The sequence below is a fragment of the Lepidothrix coronata genome, unplaced genomic scaffold, assembly GCF_001604755.1.
Source record: "Lepidothrix coronata isolate B3197 unplaced genomic scaffold, Lepidothrix_coronata-1.0 Scaffold29, whole genome shotgun sequence".
Taxonomy (NCBI): Eukaryota; Metazoa; Chordata; class Aves; order Passeriformes; family Pipridae; genus Lepidothrix; species Lepidothrix coronata.
In genome coordinates this window covers 2,955,668-2,977,756 of record NW_016690209.1, presented here as the reverse complement: position 1 = coordinate 2,977,756, position 22,089 = coordinate 2,955,668, and the positions used below count along the sequence as shown (strand labels likewise).

The 22,089-nt window shown below is 46.4% G+C and overlaps 1 protein-coding gene across 2 annotated transcripts; it reads right to left on the bottom strand.

Moving 5' to 3' along the window:
* Positions 1 to 2,633: 2,633 nt before the first annotated feature.
* EIF4E2 (eukaryotic translation initiation factor 4E family member 2) lies at positions 2,634 to 21,138 on the bottom strand. 2 transcript variants are annotated; one of them, XM_017810742.1, is made up of 8 exons: positions 21,045 to 21,138; positions 20,224 to 20,338; positions 18,837 to 18,971; positions 16,327 to 16,431; positions 13,305 to 13,457; positions 13,077 to 13,213; positions 5,606 to 5,684; positions 2,634 to 3,115 (listed from the first exon to the last, which is right to left on the bottom strand). In XM_017810742.1, the coding sequence occupies exons 1-7, from the start codon at positions 21,062 to 21,064 to the stop codon at positions 5,639 to 5,641; spliced, it is 711 nt and encodes a 236-aa protein (XP_017666231.1). In that variant the 5' UTR covers positions 21,065 to 21,138; the 3' UTR covers positions 2,634 to 3,115; positions 5,606 to 5,638. The 2 variants fall into 2 exon arrangements, with proteins under 2 accessions (XP_017666231.1, XP_017666232.1); XM_017810743.1 differs by lacking the exon at positions 5,606 to 5,684.
* Positions 21,139 to 22,089: the final 951 nt, after the last annotated feature.

The following is a 22,089-nucleotide window of genomic DNA, read 5'->3' as shown; positions in this document are numbered from 1 at the left end:
GGTTTATCACCACACCAGAGATAAGAACAGAGAAATAGCCAGCATGTTCCAGGTCTCAGGCAGCAGATGTGCCTTGCAGGATCTGGTGAGGGAATCTTGCAGGTGCAGGGCGCTGAGGCGAGTTGCAGTGAGAGACAAAAAGCCTCCCCAGCATATTATCAGCCTCATGTGCCCACACTCCATCAGGAAGCACTAAGACAAGGCAACAGGATCCTCCAAGCATTTCCCAACTGCTCCCCTCCAAAACTGGGGACTCCTTTTTCTCTGTGGGCTGGGAAGAGCCATCAGTCCCCACTTGAGCAGCTGTAGCCAGAGACACCCAGGGCCTGTGAGCCCACCACAGCTCAGCATCCCCTTGGAAAAAAGAACCCAAGCAGATGCTCTTCTTTGGGCTCCAGGGCCCTAAGGGGTTCAAAGCCCTTCCAGTTTTCCCAAAGGCCACTTTGCAGGAATCTGAGGAAATTTGAGGGTGTACAAAGCCTTCGGGATAAGGAAAGCAGGGAAGGTCCTGACTCACTGCAGATTTGAGGCTCCCGTGGCTAGAAGCTTCCTTCCTGAGTGAAGAGGACCTGAAATCTTTTTCTAGAGCTTGATGGAAGCTCCCTCCCCTCCCAAGCAACCCCATGCTTGTATTTTCACCACTCTTATTAGCAGGACACAGCAGACCACAAACCAAAAGTCCTGCTCAAAAACCAGTTTGGCTCCCCGCCCCTCCAGGCCATAGGAGGCACCAGACCTGGTGCTTGGCACTGATCAAACACTGCTTTCCTCCTGATCTCTGGAAAAGTTGTAGCCTTAAAGAGGACAAACTCCACGCCCAGCCAGCTCTCTCCCTTCAAGGCTGAGCAACAGGAACCACTGCTGAGTTCCTCCAAATCTCAACCACAGTGGCAGTGGGAGGAGAGGAACAGCCTCCCAGAGAAGGGCTCTTCCACAGCTCACTCACAAAGCCTATTTGAAGGCAAGCACAGCAGGACCGCAGCACTTTCAGATTTAATAGCAAGCCTGCACTCATCAGCACCAGCTTAGACACGGGGCATCAGAGGCGAGAAGTGGGGGAGTACATGAAATAGCAGAGGTGGACGTGACACGCAGCTGGGCACAACAACGGCACTAAAGCCCCAAGTGATGCCATCTGCAAGAAGCTAAATGTGCTGTGAATAAAGGAGCCTGCAGCTAGTATTTCAGCCCTGCCTTGCAAGGCTATTTTTGCTTAGATTGCCAAAATGTAATTACAACTAAATCCCCCCTAACAAATACTGGAGAGCAGCAGGGGAGAGTTGTATTTAAAAGGAATCTTAAGTAGCAGCCATAGTAATACCTGATCACAGCAGGGAAAACAAACTGTGCCTCAAAAAGAGCATTTGGTTGAGAGCTGGTGACAAACAAGTGGCAAGAGCAGGAACAGGACCATGGGGTCTCAAGAAACATGGAGAGGGATGCCACCACAGTTTGGGGAACACAGCCAGATGCCAAGTGCCTGACCACAGGGAGCAGTTAGTCACTGCTGTCAAAGTGCTGAATGTCCCTAGAGACAGCCTAGGACTGACACCCTCAATGCAGAAAACAAAGCCCTCAGAAGGCTGAATATTTTAAACTGCTTTCTCTGCCAGTCCTGGCTGTTTTCAGTCTAGACTTCAGTAGTAAGACAAGGAATTTGCAATTGGAGTCATGAGGCTGAAGGTCTCTCAGTCCCCAAGGCTGGTAATTGTCCCAGACATGGGCTGATAGTTCCCCAGTCACGACCAAACTGGTCCAAGCAGCCCCTTCTCCTGGGAGACTGTGCAGAGCATGTGGGGCAGGAGATGTGCCCCAGCACTGGTTGTAGACTCCCCTCCTGGGCCCAATGCAAAGGCTCTATTAAAAATGAAAGGCAATTGTGCGATTCCCCAAGGAAAAGGGGAAAAGGCTGAAGCTGTTAATGAGTACAATTAGTGTTGTAGTCAAGCAGAATCAGAGGAAATAATTAGCTCCTATTGTTTTCGTGGCATCCAAATTGCAGCCATGCTGGCTTTCCAGGCAACAACCCCTCATTCCAGCCTCACCCCAGAGGACAGGGAGTCACTCATAACCCCTGTTCTGGTCACAGCTGTCACGCAGCTATGAGCAGCAGCCTGGGCCATCCCCCTCTCCTGCTACACCCAGTGGGGGCCCAGTTTCCCAAGTGGCCAGAGACTTGCAAACCCCAGTGCACCCCAGAAACAGGCTTGGCCCAAATTCAGCCTTTCCCTGGATCCAGCACAGGGCAGCACTGCTGGCTCTCCACCGCAACAGCCAGAGTCAAGGCAACTGACACCAAACGTCTCTTTGTCTTAGTTTAAGGGAAGCTCAGATCCCTCTTCCCAACAAATAAGGCATTGGTAACCCAGGAGTATGAAGAAGAGGCAAAGACAAAGCAAATATCTCATTTTTTTAAGCAAGATGGTACATCTCTAACCCCTCTGCTCACATAACTCCACAAATACAGCAAAGTTTGGCCACCACTTGCACTTGGGGTGCTCTGCAGCTTCACGCAGGTGGGCAGCTCAGGGGAAGATGCTTTATGGAGCTTGCAGAAGCAGGCCTGTGGATTTGCCTACAGAAATATCACTCCACCAAATTTCAGACAGAGAAAAAAAAAAAAAAAGAGACTGAAAGAAACAAAGAGACCCAATAATTTATTGGCAGAACTGAAAAGGGGCATTTGAAAACCACAGGGCTGACTCTCAACTGGGATGCTCCGCCCAGCTGCAGAGAGATTTATAATACTGGTATCCCTCAGCAAAAGGCTCCGATGTTGAGGCAGAATCCCAGAGATCCTGCATGCCACGTAGAGAAAGAGAGGAAAGTGCTGCAAGATGCGGCCCCAAGGGCACGCTGCTAATTGAAAGGCTGGCCTCCCGCCCCACTGCTAAAAAAAGTTTGTGTAAGACAAAATCGGCCTCTATTGTCACCGCTGCTGGAGGGCTTGATGGATCCTTCCTCCAGGGAGGAGTGCGAGAGTGGCCCATGAGTCCCTTCAGAGGTCGAGGGCACTGGTAGAGACCCCTCAGTGCTTTCAACATGGAGAGAGGAGCTTAGTGCCAACTCTTGTTCTCACAATGTGATTTTTGTGTTTCGAAAGCTTGAATTATCCCTGGAAAACAGAGAGAAGAAAGAGGTTAAGAGATGTGCATTCCTTCAGATCACAGCACCTCCCCATTCTACCCACCAAAGCTATCAGTGTTGCCATCCTAGTATGTCACTCAAATGCTCATTAAACCTCCTATGCAGACCTGCTTCCTAACTAGAGACTTTTCACACAAGTCAACCTGTCACTCCAGAACACTTGGAACAGTGGGAGATCCTGGTTCATCCCCACTCAATGACAAGAAAGAAGTGTCATCTCCTGTGAGCAAAGCATATAATAGAATCTGGCAACCTCCCTGATGGATTCTGTTGTTTAAACAACTTGCAAAGTCTCTTCCTTACCAAACATTTGATTTCAGGGATTCTGCTTGGAGCACAAATATACCGTCAGACCAACCTCTTCCTGCCTCTGTCCCTCGTATTTAATCATGCTGTCAACGAATTTAGCTCCCTGGTCTCTACTACCTTAAAAGAATATCTAATCTGACAAGGGCGTTTCTCTCAAGTTTAAATAAAAGAGTTTCTTCAGCAGCTTCTACTCACATGAGTACAGCCATGAGTCACAGGGGCTACTGACAAAGAAAAGACTGCTGGTCTACAGCCTTCCTCTATAGACCTGCAGCATGGGGCAGCAATGGAAGATGGGGTTACACAAACCTGTGTGAATGCTCACTGCCAGCCTCGGAGCAGCAGCAACAGGCAAAGCGTATTTACACATTAACAGAGAGGTGGTGTGTTGGAAACAAATGAAATTACAATTACTTTGAGAGGATAGGTTTGGCAGCTATTCCCATAAACAGGGACAGAGCAGTAAATTGCCCAAACCAAACACCTTGGGATGCCCCAACACAAACCAAACCAAACAGGCAGAGCTGGGCCGAAGAGCAAAGGCAGCAGCTTCAGTAGCAAGGTGCTCTGCAGGACTGTGAAATCCTTTAAACCCTTGTGTGCTGCTAGGAGCTGCATGGCAGCTGTACCAGCACAGCACAGTGCAGACTGGAACGCCTCCAGGAGGTGGGCTCGGGAGCTGGAAGTGCAGAAGGAAGTGAAAAACACTTTGTAGAGTTAAAAAAGTTACTTTGGTATGACATGACAGCAAAAATCATGCTGGAGGCCATCTGCAGAAGAGTAGGGTTCACCTTTGCACTTGCCAGCAAAGTAGGCTGTGCTGCCATTTGGGAACATGATTCAGGATTCATTAACTGGATTCTGGTTAATTTGCAACAGTGGTTTGGCTTTCTATCCCATACTGGACTTTCACCCTTGCCATCTGTCACCCGTGACAGCACACTTTGGTCAGTTCTTGGACATTTCCTCTTCTTTTGCCTTTACTGGGGTATCCCAGGCCCTCTGATCATTCTTGCTCAGCACAGGCAACCCAATACAGCTGAGAGCTAAATCAACTCTGCCACTGCTTTCCTATACCCTTGGCACATTTACTGCCTTCAGAGGCTGACGTTTCACCAAGTGAGCTGGTTTCCTCTTCTGGAAGGTCACCTGAATGTCATCTAACAGTAGCAACACTACTAAGGGTCTGTATAACATTTTGTAACCACTGATCCTCACAAAAAGCCAAACCTGTGAGGAGAGAGAGAGATTTTCACCCATGACTTTGGAGCAAGCTATGGGAACACTGCTTGCTCAACACTGTTGGGGGAGGTTTTGGGATCCCAAGCGGCTCCTCAGAGCTCAGCTGTGTTGGAGCAGCTACATACCACTGCCCAGGAATGTAAATGCTTCCTTCCACCGGATTCCTCTGCTCTGGCACTCGGCAGTGCAGCGATCCCACTTGGCTACTACCAAATGCAACTCTCATGGCCAGCCTTCTTGCTGGCCCTTCTTAAGGAAAGGGCCTGCCATCAGGGAAGTGGGCACTGGAGGGGAAAAACAATCCGAGCTACAAGGCTCCCAACTGCCCTGAGCTCACCTTGGCTATTTTGTCTGCACATCTCGGCTGCCACTACCAGCGGTACCTGGTGGTCTTCTCATTACCCACAGCCTTATATCTACATATAATAGCTACTCTGTGTCCTTTCTAAACAAGCTTTTATTGACCACTAATTTATTCTGCTCCAACCCACTGTTAAGAGCAAAGGCAGTATGTCAAGCTCTAGGTGTCTCTCTGTGTCCATCACCTGGATGTGCTTAGGATTCATTTACCACTCCATACTTGCTTACAGTCAACCCTAGGCAACACACCCAAGCTGAAGACATACCTCTCAGCCTCCCGGGACCAGGTCTGGGATGCAAGTGCCTCACACGGAGGAAGGACACATCAGCAAAACAGCATCCAGCAAAAGAGCACAACATAAAATGCTGGTGGTCCGGTCAAAAAAAATAAATTTAAAAAATCATTTTGATCTTTGAGAAAGAACGAATAGCAGAATGGGCCCACCATCAGGCCCATAAGGCAAGAGAACGTGCCAGCCCACAGGAAGAAGGTTGGAAGCTGAGAGGTATGCTATGAAGTCACATAGGAAAAAAGATGAGGCCCTACCCTGGGTGTGACAGAGGGAGGGGGAGCGTTCGATCAGCGGCCACTGCTGTTCACCAGGCCATGAAACTCCTCCCAGGCCCTGGCAAGCCAGAGGGAAAAAAAATGAAATAAAAAACAAAAAATAGCACTTCAGATCAAAGGCTTCTTAACTTTTAACGAGAGCAGAAACATTCAATGGCGTTTGAAAGGCACTTGTCTTCAGAGAGCAAGGCAATATTCTCTGATAGCCCTAGTGGATAGAAGCATCCTTAAAACCCAGCCAAACATCTGACAGCGCGAGGCAGCTTTAGCGTTCTGCACAGACATGAAGCGTTCCCACTGGCTGCTGGTGATAAAGCCACATTAATACCCAGAGACAGGTATGACCTTCCTAGTCACAAATGGAATATCCATTTCCTATTGCTAATAAAATAGCCAATGTTACATCTTCCTGCAGGATTATCACGTTCCTTGGCTGGTTAAACTCAGCCAGTTACTGGCCTCGTGCTTTACCACGTACTGCATATGCAGGTAATCCCCCCAAAAGGGGCTTCTTTTAATGCCACATGGCTTAGTTATTACGAAATTCTTCAATCAGGCAGCAGAATCCAATTGTTATTAGAGAGTCTCATTTCCTATTGTAAACCTGCATTGTTAATGACAACCCAATAAAAACATCACAGCCATTTGAAATGAAAATGTTTTCAGGTAAGTTGGAGGGACAGGCCTAACGCTGCATTCCCTGGTGGAGAATGTTACTGATAGATGAAGTTAGCAGACTGAGAAATTGCTGTCAGTTTTACAAAGGCAGCATACTGAAAGCCCTCTCAGGGAAAAGATGCTGAGGTTAATGTGAACATGACTATTACCTTCTGAGATCAGAGACATCAAAGAACCTCATAGTTCTCCATGCCCAGCAAAACAGTACTGATGCCTACAGCACATGCCAAGCCATTTTCCGAATCCACAGAGTCCAATGGAGCTGCAGGGACCTTCAAGTAAACCCAGGTCAACCATAAACTCAGATCACTCTGCAGATTTTGTTGTTGGTACTTACCAGCTACCTCACATTTTGTTTTGTGCATTGCCTCATCAGGCCACTGCAACACAAGAGGAGATTCCAGAAATGGAAACCCTGGGTTAGTCAGCATCTGTGCCAAAACCAGACCACCAGACTGGCTCTTCCCTGAGCCTCAGAATCAAGCTCCAAATCAGCATTTGCAAAAGCAGCTCAGTGTCTTATGCTCTTTCCCAGCAAAATCATAGCCCAAATAAACACAGAGACACTGTGGGTACAACTGTCTCTCTCCAGAAGAAAGTTAGGGAGAAGAGAAACTCTGGATATGAAGCCCTCTTAGCTGCTGAATATGGGTTGGAAAGCTTTGCACATCTCCAGCCTTGTCAAAAGGTCTCCACCCTCATGTCTTCCCCCCAGTCTCCCAGGCCTCATATTTCTACCACATTCCCATCATCCACAATCACATCTTCTCTTTTTCCTGTCCCATAGTCCTCCCCAAACTTGTAACTTCTGTTCTCAGCAGGAGGGACACAAGGGCAGATTATCTGTCAACATAATCAATAATTTATTACCCCTTTCAAACTAAGGAGTTCCCTGTTCCAACAACCCAATAACATCATGCACACAGTCCTTCATCTGCCAAGTCCTCACAGACACAGAGAAAAAGCTTATCCAGCCAAGAATTCTTAAGCCAAGACCCTCATACATATTATAGTACTAATGACTCCAACTATCTGCTGACTTGACTGAAAAAATCCACCAGGATGTGTCCGCCCCGATGTACCTAAGCTATGCTAGCGGAGTGAACTGCTCTCCATCCCACACCCAACAAGGCTGCCAGTTCAGTCCGTCTGGCAGAATCTTTACGACCTGTGACATGCCAAAGGCACAGTGCCAGAGAGACTAAGAGGTTATTTTTATGTATAGACATTTTTAGTACCTTATTGCCGTACTGTCTGTGCAGCGATCAAATACTCAGTGAATTGATCCCCAACACTTAGATTATTCCCACTGAACAGATGGGAAATGGAAACATTAGCAGGCTAAATAAAGCCAGCCAGTGCTGTTCTTCCACACTCATTCCTGACCCACAACTGCTGAAACTTCCCACTGCCCGAGGGTCAGGACCTAGGCAGGGCTCCCTTTATCCTCAGCAAGTAAGTTGGAGGAAAAAAAATGCAAAAAAGAGCCACTATCTCCTCAAAAAAAGAAAAGAAGAAAAAAAAGAGGAAGACTCCAGCAAAAAGAGGAAGAACAGAACAGTCACAGCCACTTGAACGGACTTTCCAAATCACCATTGTGCAAGCCACACTAGCTGTTTTCTCCAACCACCTTCAATCTGTACGTCATAGCAGTTTCCCTTTAGTATTTCCCCGTGCAGCCCTGCTCCTCACCATCTCCTTCCCCAGCTCAAAAAGGATTCAGAGAGTTCATAGTGCACTCATGCACCTCACAACAGGCACGAAGGTCTGATCCTTCTGGCAGCCCACATGCAACCTCCCAGCACACTGACCACTCCTTACGCTCTGCAGGTGTCCAGGGCAGCACAGCCTCTTCCTAGGTGCTCCCCTTGGGACTTCTTCACAGCCAGATAAACACTTTGTGACTAACAGCTTTTAAAAAAAATAATCTAGGATGGTCCCCTAGCCTGATATAATTCTTTCACCTGCCTGGCAGTATCTGTAGCAAAGGTAAATAGAGAAACCATCATGACTTCCAAATGAACAAAACTGAACTGTCACTTCTTTGGTAACAGACAGGCCACCAAGATAAGGAAGCCTTTCACAAAGTCATGCACTTCTAAATAAAGCATACTATGAGTGATGGAGAATAAATCAATGAATCCATCAATTCAAAACCTGGGTCTATAGAAGTGCTCTTAGACTTCCAGCACCTGGAAACGTTACTGGAATTGGAGAATGGAGCGATAAATGAATTAAGCCAGAACTGCAAAGACTCGGGAGGAGAGCTATCAGATCTGGAACCTCACTGCTCTTCTCTGGATTTTATTCCTGCTCTCAGACTTGAAGGATTGAGGGTGAAATGCAGGTCTCCAGACTGGCAAGACCCAAGGCAACCTGCCTTTCCCTGACAGGCATCAGACAGTGTGTAAGGGTCCCACTGGGCAACTATCTAACTTTAGACAAGGTTAACCCTGCACACATCATTTAAGACACGGTCAAAGGCACAGGTGACACAAGCAGGACAGCAATATTGAGGAGTTCTCCTGAGGTTTTGCAAATTGGCAAGCAAATGGAAACCAGTGCTACAAAACCGTAACAGTTATAGAATTAGCTGTACTCTGCTGTGACAAGGGAGACCTCACAAGAACTCTACCACCAGCTGACTGTCTCACAAACACTGATCTTCTTGCCCAACTTCTGCCACTTCCACGGGTATTTCTCTTCCTTGTCACGTTTTTTGTCACTTCTCACTTTTTTTGTCCTGAGAACCTCAATCCTGTGGTCTTCTTACAGTCCACACCCTTATTCCCTTCATAGGGTATCTGCTTGTTTGGTAGCTAAAACAGTCTGAGGCCATTTCCTCCAACTGCCTGCAGTGAAATGAACCCAGTGCCAGCTCTATTAAGATCAACTATTCTTCTCATTTACTCGAGCCATCCCATTAGTTATCAGTGGTGACTTTGAAAGGAAAGGATAGTTTTATACCCTGCTCAGCTCTCACTGCAGCAGGCACTTACGAATAACTGAAGCTTTGTTTTCAGAAAAAGCAGCCTTGCTTTAGAGCTGACAGGACGATCCATAATGTCACACAGCAACCAAAACATTTCTGGACCTGCCCTCTCAGTGGCAGCCTGCTGATGGCCACTGGTCTGCTCCCTCCCGGTATAGGAAGCAGTGTTGCTGAATCTGCCTGGGATTCCTGGATGGTACTGTGGGTGAGAGCTCTCACCACAGGAGATGGTCACTGACCACACAGTTATCAGTGCAGAAAAGAAAGGTTGATTACCCCAGGCAGGGCAAAGGTGTATGCAAGACAGACAAGAACTTCATGCTGCAGTGCTCAGAAGTCAAATATTACAGTGTTCACTTCCCTTCCACCCCTCTCCGAACTGCAGTTCACTGACTACAGACACCTGACTGTTTTCAGTGGCTTCACTGAGACATTGCCAGGCTGTGCCTGGAAACATCCTGCTTTCAAAAAAGCACAGTGCCCCTCCTATGGCAGCAAAAGAGGTTGGGTTTTTTTTCTTTAATTCCAAACCACAGGAAGTACCACTGTCCATAACCCACTGTCACTTCTGGACCATGTCACCTCCAAGGTTAACAACGCTGATGAACAGAACCCATGAATTGGTTCACTGCATCTGTGTGCACCTCTCTCAGTTCACCTCTGAGGGAACAAAGTGATTTCTCTCCAGCTACTGAAACAAGGCAGCCCACAAAATGTCACATATGTACTCTTCAGGTGCTCAGCACTGTAACGTCTAAGGTACTATAAATCCCTTGGAATTAAACAGAGTCCAAGAGATTGTTCTAGCTCTTCTAGCAAGATTGGAAATTCATACAGACTAAGCTGACCCTTCCACTCGCTGGGATTTAGGCAGCTTGTCAATATCACAAGCAAGAGAAAGGACAAACACAGGAAAATTGCAATGAAAGATCTGCTTATCTAGCTAAATGCACAAGCCCCATCACTGAGAGCTGGAAGGACAGAATGCAGAACAGCTCCTTGGAATAGCTGTGATGCAACAGGTACTTTTCAGATGCCACTTGGCAGCACTGCTGCTTTCTGAAACAAAAGGGGCTGCAGCCTCACTGACAACTCATGAAAAATGGTGTCTAAAAATGATTTAATATGAAATGCATCATCACAAAAGGAATATATAAAACCTGAAACACAGGGCTCAGGTTCCACAGTGAGGGGCATGCTAGTAATTTCTACAGAAGTGTTCATTTACAGTGTGTCAAAAGCTAATCCAGGTCAATTCACCACCTAAAAGTCAAGGTTTTGAGAAACGCCTGCTCTTTTCTTGCTAAGCGTGCTCCCTTCCCTGAAGCACAATCAATGCCAATCAAACCCCGCACATGAGCAGAGCTCTAGTGGAGAGATGCAGCCCATACAAATGAAAAATGCCACAAGCCCCCCCCTCAAAAGGCAGCCCTGACAAAGCCTACAGCACAGCTCTTCCATTAGAGCTTTTCATGAAACACAGCCAGAGTGTGAATATAGAGTGCTGGCTAGAAAGCCCTCCCGAGTCATAAATCACATGGTACATGTGCAGCATAAGTGGAGTTTATTCATGACGGACAGTATTTCAACAGGGCTTGATAGATGGGTGAGGAAAAGGAGCCAGATTTTATGGAGGATAGAACTAGTTACACAAGAGATTCTTCATTAGTGAAAGAACCTTAATGACATGAAGAGAAGCCAAGCAGAGTCAGACTGAAAGCTGGGGCTGTCTTGCTCTTCTCTGTCACAAAGCAGCCACCGTCACTTCTCTGCAGCTGCTGCCCCTTTGCTGCCTGCTGGTACCAGGCAAGGGAGGCATAAGAGGTCACTCTGTGCATCACTACACAGAAACTCCACTGACAGCAGTTCCACTCTGAATTTACACCAGTGCCATTTGAAGGGGACGTTGGACAGCACTGCAATCAGACTGCTGCAGCTCAAGCGAGGCAATGGGAAAAAAGGGGCTTTTTTGATGCCCTACATGGCAAAAGGTTAATTGCTTAGATCTACCTGACTAGGACATCATCAAACCAGCTTCTGTCTAACCGTCCTACCCACAGAAGAATGAGTGGGAGACGAGCCAGTTGGCCTCTGTTTAAGAACTGCTCCCAGCTGTAATCTGAACTACTAAACTTGATACCCCAAACACCTGTTATTCTCACACAAGCTCATTTTGCACCATACGTCAGCAACACAAAATGAAGCTTGGATGCTATGCAGGAAGAGAGGGCAGAAAGCACACCATGTTACACTGGTGTAGAGAAATAAGGCCACACTGCTGGATGCACCATCACTCAAGGCCTGACACCTGCCAGAGCAAGAGCAGTTACAAACATTGCTACAGCAGCCTTTTCCGTGCTACAAAGTGCTGGTGGCAATAGTGTAAAAGAGAAAGGCCACAACATTCCCATTCTACACTTGCTACACGAACCACCACAACAACTTAGGACAGCTGGCTCCATACACAGCTTTCCCTACAGAGACTTAGAGAAGTCAAACACCTCCTTCCTCTCACCACAAAGCCGCATCACCAGTCTGCAGTCTGCTGCTGCTGAACAAGAGTAAAATACTCTGCTGTGTGTCCACGAGAGCACTTCGCTATTTCCCAACATGGACAGAGAGTCCATAGTGCCCTCTCCTGGCAGAAAGTGCATGAGAAATGTTACTGGCAAAGTCATGGAAAAAAATCGTCTCCTTCCCTCCTCTTTCCCACGCACTCAGGAGGGAGGGCCACATGGAACACGATGCCTAGAGGCTGTTCCAGCAAGATCTTTGTATAATTACTAATTTACCCACACTCAAAACTGGCCACAACCAACAGCCAGCTGTCTGCTAAAACCAAGACTGATGTCACCAAACTGTCTGACAGCACACTGATGACAGGGTGATTACGTGGAAACAAGAAGCAATCGTAATGAAAGGAAGTCATGAAAAGTACTTGGTACCCTGATTACAAGCTAGATTAGAAAGCTCATTGCCCTATCAGTGTCTTATTAATTTGTTTCACTTCTTCCAGGTGCACCTTTTCAAGTGTTAATTTAACCAATATGACCTAATCAGTGTATTGGTTTATAAAACTTAAGAAAAAAAAAGAAAAAAAATTACATAACTCACCTCTAACTAATACCTATATATGCAATTTTGCGTCACTTTGTGGAAAATAAAAGTCACCCTGAATGGCCTGGTATGGTAAGCTATAACACATTTATTTAAAAATACAGCTGTCCTCTCTGTGTACCGTGATCTTCTAGTCTTGTTAAAGAGCCTCTGTCACCAGGGCCTGGAAGACTTAATATACGACGTTTATTATGATTAGAAATCATTTGTACAGCACTGTAAATTCACACAGCACTTTCCCAAGACCATTTATAAGTCTAATGGCACTATAAATCCCCGTTAGCTTCCGCACTTTATTCCCCAGAATCTCTTTTTATTCAAATGATCTCGTCCCCCCCCCACCACTGCAATCTTGTCTTTGAATACATCAGGCCACAGTCCCACCCTGGGCTGCCCATCGCCCAGGTGACAGGCTGGGTGGATTGCTGAAATACCCCTGGACTACACACTTAAAAAAATAAGGTTTTGCTGTTAGAACCAGATGTCCCTAATAACAGCACAATAACAACACAGGTATTTGGCTTTCAAAGCGCGCTGGCAACAACTGCTGCTGTTTGCAGGGAACAGCCCTAACGCACACGAGCACTTCTTTCAGTCCCTGCCACCTGTGCTGACTCAAGCAACACGTGCGACCTGCAGCACCCCCCCTGCCCCCACACGTACTTGATGCTATCGGTGTGGGTTTTGTATTCCATGATGGTATTGGGAGGTAGGTTGAGCACTCTTCGTAACGTGTCGCGTATCCGCGCTGTCGTGGCCTGGTCGCTGGCTGTCTTGTTCCATATTGAGATAATGTCCTCCTGTGGAACAGCACGTGAGGGGTGAGCAGGTGGATGCACTTTCTGCAGCCCTGCCAAACAGGAGCACGTGCCAGCCCTCAAAAGCACTTACCTGGAATCGGACAGAGACGACCGCCCCGCAGATTTCTTCCCCCACCATAAACTGTTCTCCCAGCATGGCCAGAATGAGATTCTCCCAGCATCGTGACGCTAAGCCCTTCCGCAGACGGATAATCCATTTACCACCGTTTTTGTTGGCATCATCCTAGGAAGAGGGGCAAGAAATTGATTTGTTTTCTTCGAGCTATTTTTCTGCTACCCATAAGGCAGCAGAGCCACAAATAGGAGCAGATATTGATTGGGTGGGGCAAGAGACAGAACAGAGGTATTTTCAAGCAAAAGCATTTCACTTCTCCCCCATACAAGCAGAGACAGAGGCAAAAGACTTACTTTGAATACGAAGTATTTGAAACAATGGCTCTCAGCATTCCAAAGCTCTATTCTCTGAAGACTTGAGCTCTAGTGTTTTGATCTCACTAGCAAAGACTAACACCAGCCTACCAATCTACAAACAGACCCAGAGGAAAGGACCTTAAAACTATTCCTAAAACTGATTCCCCATTTGTCTAATTCCCTGTATATGTAGTTCTGCTTGTAAAACAGGAGAAATCCCTCATCATAGAACATGGAAGCCCAGGAAAGAGTTTGCAAAGTGATATTTAAAAGCAAGCAAAAAGTAGATAAACGTTTTCCTTCCACATTTCTAGGAATGGGCTCACAAGAAAAAACCAGTTTGTTCTCTGGGAACCACTGACAGTATCACACATGATACAGCTGAATGTTTATTGCAGGCTGTGGTGACCAATGGAAATAACCAAAAATGAAGGGAGAGAGTAAAAGAAAAAACTTATGCTAAGCACCCAGTCTGTCACCTAAATATTGTGATTCTGTATTTTGCACCTGATAAACAGCTGGAAACTGCTCCAGCCTCCCCTGCTCCCCAGAACATAGAGCTGTGTCAAACAGGTCCTTCTCTGTGCAGAACACTGTGGCATTGTCTTGTACAACACTGTAGCTCAGAAATCTTACAAGATGAGGGGGGAACAAATTCCATCCAAAGCTGAAGACAGAGAGGTAGGAACAAGTCAAAGAGGTGGCAGCTAGGAAGTGGAAGGGAAGACAGGTATAGAACAGACATAGAGAAGAACAAAGGATGACTGAGGGGGGACTGCAGAAAACAGGACATCTGTAGTCAAATCACCAGCAATCCCTTCTGCCAAGTTGGGACACATCTCAAAGATGCCAGGCAAAGCAGCCCAACCCTTCTTAATGAAATAAAATTAACTTTATTTTAGCCTTAAAGCTTCTCTAGGGCTCAGATAAAACCAAACATTTGTGTGCTTTCTCAGAGACAGCAAGTGCTAACAAAGCAATCCTGAGGAAATATGGAAGGGCCAGAATAATGGCAGCATTCACCTGACTCCTAGTTTTCATGTACGTGCTAAAGCCTGCACTGAAAGGGGAAGGCATCAGCTCCAGACAAACCTCAAAGCACAACAGCAGCCATCCAAAACAACACAAGTTCTGGGAATGTGACATACTCCCATGAGATGCAAACTACTTTCAGTTAAATGTCCTTGTTTTCCAAGTCGTGAACATCACACTTTAGCCTTTAAGCTGGGAGTTGGGTTTAACTCTTCAAGCTTTCCACAATGACTAATGGGCATCAGAAGAGAGAGTGATGTTCCTCTAAATATCTCAAAGATGGTTTAAGCAGGTTCAAGACTACAAAGAGAGCAGTGATTGGAAGACAGATGCTGTATCATGTGCTTTATGGTTACTGTTAGTTTTCTTTCAGGTTAAACAAGCTTCAGTTCAGTCAAGCATTTGATTTTCCTTTACCAGAATAACAATGATCTGCAGCCCAGTAAATCACCAGGGAACATTATGCTAAGTGCTTCTGACTTTACCAGAAAAGGCACAGATGGATGCAGAAAAAGATCAGCTACATACAGACACATATGTGCCTACAAGAATGAGAATAACTAAGGACCGGTTCAGAAGAGAAAAAGCATAAACAAAGCCCTACAAACCGTGCAGCAAAGGGAAGGCCAGCAGTAAGATCTCAGGTCCTTTTCTAGAAATACAAGAAGCGAGTGGGGCCACGAGTAAAAAAAAAAACCAAAAGAATCTCTCCACCTCCATCTTAAAATGGCTACAGGGAAAAGCTTTATAGAAATTCTGGTATCATTAACTTGTGGACTCTCTGGTTGACACATTATCAGAGCAGCTGAATCACCAGGAGTCCAAAGAGGGTTAAACGTTTTATATAAATTGTATTTGCAGTAACTGGCTATAAAACACCTTGCTTAAAATAATTGCCAACAAGGGTCACATATAAATTTCTCAGGACCAAGCAGTATAATTAGGTACTTCAGAGCAACACATAAAATCCTCATATTGTGAATGCTTTTGGTCACTGCTGGGAGCAGGCCAGGAACTGGAAGAATGATTTGCTGGGCCAAGATTTTTTTAAATTTTTTTAACAGATTTGGATAGGAATAGAAGCAAACTCAGTGCCCTGGAACAAAAAAAAAAAAAAAAAAAAGGCAAATAAAAGGCTAAGTTGTTTTTCCATTTCCAGCTCTATGTGCAACTGTAGGCTTTTAACCACATGCACCTCTGCCTTCCTTCACTGAAAAAGGAGGGTTGGTTTTTATAACCTTTGTTGAATTCCACTTAGACAGGTCCAGCCCTTCTAGAGGAGAGGCCTGCACTGGTGTCACTGGAGGCACTAAGGGGCAAGGGTCTGTATTGGGAGGCACAGAGCTTAGTTGGGGTCCAGGCAACACTGCCCAGAGACCCTCTGGACCCACAGGCAAAGAAGTTCAGCAACCTTTGTGGGGGGTGGCAACCAGCAAATCCCACACGTTCCCTCTCTGGCAGCACGTCCCAGGACTGCCAGGTCACATGGGACTGACCTCTCGGGACAAGTTAACAGGAAACCCTGAAGAAAGGACTGCACCCAAAAGAAGCCAGTGGAGTGCCATTTAATGACAAGAGTCCTACTGTAGAAGGTTCCCTCCAAAATACTCCAGGAAAATATCCAGGCAGAAATGAGAGCTCCAACTCACCTCCCACATGGGTTTGATGCCCTCTTTGAAAAGATGGAAGTCACTATGGCCTGTCAGGTCCCCAGGACGTACCATGTGACTGTAAAACCGCCAGAACTGCTCCACCTGCAACAACAGGAACCACACAATGAGGCTGCTCAAACTGTTCACAGTCTAGATTCCTACAGAAACAGGCTTCCATTTCTCCACCAGCTGGCCAGAGTCACCTTCCCTTCTTCTGTTGTACTCTTCTGTCACAAGGGTGTTGATTAGGAAACACAGAAGGCAGCAGTAGGATCAGAGCTTGGGTTCCTGTTTCTGACTGGCTCCATTCCCAGATCACCATTTGAAACATTCAACAGGTGCCTCTAAAGTCACACGTTGTTTGTCTGAAGAAATCCATGCTAAGATAACAGCTGCTCTGGAGAACAGTTCCAATTCCATACCTTGTAAATCCTACTGCCCAAACTTTCAATGACTGGATATGTGTCAAATGCATCAGCTACAGCCAAGCCTCTCTACCCTGCATAACCACTGCTCTCTGTGACCATGGAGACTGCAGGAGCATCCAAATGAGACATTTTTTAAATTTAATTTTACTGTATCCAGATTTTAAGACAAAATACATCCTCTGGTGGTAGTTTAAGATCTGTACACTTAGACCACTTCAGTTTGACCAGTTCCATTCTGGCACCCCTGGATCAGACAATCTGACTGCAAGGAAAGGGAGTTATCTTTTATAATTCTTAAAAATAACATTTATCCTTTGAGAATCTTTGGGTAAAAAAGGATTTTAGAGAAATACATCTTTAAAACAAAACAAGAAATGGAAGACATTATACTAATTTCCATAGTTTAAGAGGACTCTACTCATTTAAAACAATAGCTATTAAGCAGACCAGCAGCACCACAAGTACTTTTTCAGAGACCTTAATGACTCGGTCAGCAGTTGGAATTCTGCTCCAATCTCTGACCTCTGTCATCCCTTTTATAGCCAATAAAGTTATGAACCAAGGCTGAGGAGGGGTCAGAAGCAATCTGTTTTTGCCAGACACATCAAATGCCGTGTGGAAACTGCACTCCCAGAGCGGGGGCACATGCCCTCTAGTGGTTCACATTTCACAGCTTTTAGAGCTTTCTAAAGAAGCCATGAATAAATCTGAACCCAGACTTAGCTCAGGCAATTCCTTCTGAAGGTTGCTCTTCCTTCTCCTTAAACAGAATTTAGAACCAAACACATTATCAACTCTGCTGGCCAGACTCTCTCCATCCTGACAACTACAGCACTTCCAGCCTACAACAGTACCCACAAATTCTTTGCAGCAAAGAGCAGACAAAAGAATATGTGACATTTTTCCTCTAAGGAGCTAAAAATCAATGTTAAGTCTACACTGATTTAACAGACTGAGAAGTTATTACTAGATCATCATGCAGTAGCCGCATTTTTCATTCACTGAACTGAAAGCACTTGCTCATGCAGGGTAATAGGAGCAGCAACTATCCACAACAACAGGCTCTTCTTCCCACTCTTATCCTCTGTGGATACAACACCACAGCCCAGCCACTCTGACGGGCATATTTTTATGCAGTCTCCAGAAGGAATAAAGGGGTATTTTTACAAATTCTCCCATTACAGAAGACATGTACTGGGGGTCAAAATCAACATTCACAAGAGACCCTGAAAAAACTCGACAACTACCAGATCAAAAAAAAAAGGAAAAAAACAAAACAAAAACAAAAACCAAAAACAAACAAACCAAAAAAAACAAAAAAAACCCCAAAAAAACCCCAAAAAAACAAACAAAAAAAAACAACAACAAAAAAACAAAAACAAGAAAGAAAACAGCCAACGGACTTCCTGACTTTGAGAATAGTATTTTAAGGGAGACATATTTTGTTTATATATCTTGGGCTCTTCGTGACTGTTTTGCATTCCCAGTACCATACAACAAGCCAACACTGCCTTTCAAGGACACACTCAAATTTATGCCAGGAATAAACAACCACAAAGAATGTAAGAGGAAAGGGAGAGCAGTTTGCCTTTTAATGAACTTCACTGCAACACCAAACTGCACCTTGTCCATCACTTCCAGACAGACAACAGGCCTCCAGGTGTTTGCAAATACAAGAGGTCAGATGCCTGATCCAAACACAGTCTTTGTGGTGGGAATACAGGAAGCATGAGGGGGACTATACAGTCTTTGCTTCACACATACACCCAAAAAAGCTGTTCCTTTCTTCTCTTGCTGGCCTGTCCAGTCCTTCTCTAGCCAGCACATTTGACCTACATGGGAGCTCCCTTTTTTTTGCAATTATTATTCCAGCTGCCACCATTACTGCAGGCACGGAGGTCTAGCACAGAGCAGAACTGCTAAAGACACATCATCTGCTGTAGGCAATTCAAGAGCTCATCTGTAAGACTTGGCACATCACTCCCCCCTGCTCCTGACAGGGAGAGCACAGCCTGTGCATGCACACACCCACCCCTCACACAGGGACTGAGCCAGCCACGACAACAGGGGTGTACTCACGGAGGCAAAGGTGCCGATCTGTTTGATGTTCTGCTCGTAGCTCTGGGAGCTCGTGGGCCGCCCGGGCGTTCGCCTGGAGTACCAGAAGGTGTAGTTGTACTGCAAGGGGTGCTCAGCTGGCCCGGGAACAACAGCCTGCAGGACAGAAAGAGCCTGGCTTACCCCTGACACGGTCCTCTAAAAGGGGAAGGGGAAAAATTACATCCACAGCATCAGAAGTCCACATGTTCCTGTTTTATAAACAAACTGATCCTCATTCTTACAGAAAAATTCTGTCTCTTAATTGCCCAAAACAGTCTAATGATTAGGCTAGTTCAGAAATATTGGAAATTTGCAGTGCAGGGGTGGCTAAGGAAAGAATAACTTAACCAAGCAGAGCATCACAACAAAAGCGACAGTTATAACTATTAGAGGCAGCACTACTGAATTTCCCTTTAGTCCTTAACTGCCTCCAAGGCAAAAAAAGACAAACTAGAAAGGGCAATGCAAGAGCTTTTCCAAATTGAGAAAAAATAAAAAAAAACACTTTTCCCCTCTGGGAAGGACAAACCCTACTTACACTAATCTATGATTCAAAAGCAACTATAAGTCTTTGGTAACACCAACTGCCTTAAGCAACCAACACCCCAGTGCTCTGGGAGAATTAATCTTGGAACTCGTTATGTCAGCTTTGGCAGAACTCATCACCAGCAGTGGGCAGCGATCACTTTTCCATTTCCAAAGCACTGATTAATGATTTAAAAGACTTCTAATGATCACAAAAGAGGTTAATGAGAGCTTATTACCCAAGAGTCAAAACTTACAGAGAAAAACCCAACCAAAGCCCTTATCACTTGATACTGTTACAGGTTGCCCGGGCTTGAATCCCTCCTCTCCTCTTGCTATGGCAAGTTTACAAGGATTGCATTACTTTAGACAGAGCAGCTTTCCTAAAAACAAGACTAAAAACACCCCAAACCAGAACAGATATACACCCTATGCCTTCCTGATCATGCTACAATACACACACAGAGACACATCTTATGAGTTATTTCATCACTGCTGGGTAAACCAACTGCAAGCCTCTAGTGCCCTGTCAACCAGTCCTCCCCCCACACCCTCTTTCAAAATTTTTTTGGTGGAAAATAAATTTCTCATTCCTGTTCAAAAGCCTGGCAGAGTACTAGCTGCGTTTGTGAAGGGAGCATTCACCCTTCAGAATACAGACCTCCAAATGCTACATCAAATTGTGAAAGTCTAACATAGCCTCTGTCTTCATCACAGCAGTGACAGTGCATTAAGAGACCACGGCCCTCCTAGACATATTTTCCTTATCCCTGAACTGAGGGCTGACTCTCTAGCACATCATGCTCAGGCAGTGGACTGATGGCAGATGGCAGCACCATACCTTCCTCTTGGTAGTACTCTGTGGCTTCTCCCGATCATTCTTTTCCTTCTCACTGTCTTTCTGTGTGTTATTCTCCTCATTCTGGTCATGGTCTCCACTATCATCATCTTTCAATCTGGTAAAGGAAAGGACAAAGAAAGCCAGTCTGGCACCACACAGCTGGGAAGGTTCACGCCAATCTCTGCTCCAAAGCTCCTCCGTGGCACAAGGGCCCCCAGCGTTTGGGAACCTGCACTTGACAGCCCACACAGCAAAAACTACTTCTACCTGGCATGGCCAGCGCCCATCACAGGCATCTTGGGCACACACTTTTTAGCTAAAGACAGCAAAAAAATAGCTTTTTAGAACAAACTCAAGTAATTTTTACTAATACTGACCTGCCAGAGAAAACCCCAGCGACTTGTTAGGGAGGGACCACACGAAGAGCTGTCACTGTAACTCAGTAACTCTGCTGACTCTCCCACCCCGCTCCCCACGCCTCTCAGCACGGCACAGGCGAGCACACACCCGGCACCCCACGAGCCTTTCCCCCCGCCCATTCCCTGCCAAGCTCCGGGAAAGACGAGCGCGAAGCGGGACCACGAGGCAGCCCGCGGCTCCCCGGTGCGGGACGGCCGCTGTCTCACGGCCCCCAGCCTTCGGGCCCGCACCCCCTCGGGGCCGGGCCGGGCCACGGCTGCAGGGACGGGGCTGTGCGGCGCCGTGACTCATCGCGTCTGGCCCGAGGGGCGCCGGGGCAGCGGCGGGAGGCGCCGGCGGGGCACGGAGCCATGCGGACACCGCGCCGGGGGCCGACCAGGGGGCCCGGGGGCGACACTCACGCGTCGAATTTGTTGTTCATCGTCGCTCGCTACCGCCGCCACCCCCGTCCGCCTCAGCGACTTCCGCCCCGCTGGGTCCGGCAGCCAAAACCTTCCGCCGCTTCCGCCAGCGCGGACACAGCCGCCCGCGTTTCCCCCCGGAGCCGTCAGTGCAGCGCACGGCGGGGCGGGGAGGGAACACCCTGCTGGGACCTCCCCTGAGGGCCAGGGCCGCCATCTTGGGTGTGGCGCGGGGAAAATAAAGCTGCCATGCTGGGTGTGGCGCGGCTGGCGCCAGGCTGTAGCCTCGTGATTTGTAAAGCAGCTTCACAAATTATTCGTACAATTAATTTGGCTTTAGTAGATATCTTTACCACTGGCACCCCCATTCCTGTTGTTTTATGGGCTCAAACTTGTGTTCATAATCTTAGAAGACATAGAAAATTATTTATAAATAGATAGTAGCAGAAATAGTTTAAAAAACTCATGAAGAATTCCCTGGTTGGTTGCAGTTACACATAAATGGGATCTTTGTGCTCTGAAGACTAGCAGTTTAGCAAAATGTTTCAGAAAGAATGTGTTATACAAATTGCTATGGAGACCTAACATAGACGCTGTTTCCTTTCCTGTCCTCTCAGCCTCCACTGATGTCAGTATTAGTATTATCCTTCCAGGAGCCAGTTCTTGATTAGCAAACAGGTTTGCATCCCCTGCGTTCTGAAGGGGCTTTAATCAGCCCTTGTTTTCCCACATGACAATCTACTTTCCTACCACAATTGCATTTCCTTTCATTCAGACCCCAGCTCATTTTAGCTGCTTTTCCTCAAAACAGTGAAGTTGCAGCAGGTCTCCAAAAACACCACCTCCATTTTCTTCCTACATAGACCTTATTATGGGAATGAATAAAGATACTCATGGCAGGAGATCAGACGTTACAAAAGTTTTGGGCTGCAAAACAGTCACTGCAGGACAGCTGTATGCAAGACTGAGGATCACTTTTACTTGCAGAAAAGCTTCTCTGTTTACACAGTTTCCATCCTTGTCCAGGAAATGACCAGGGTTAAAC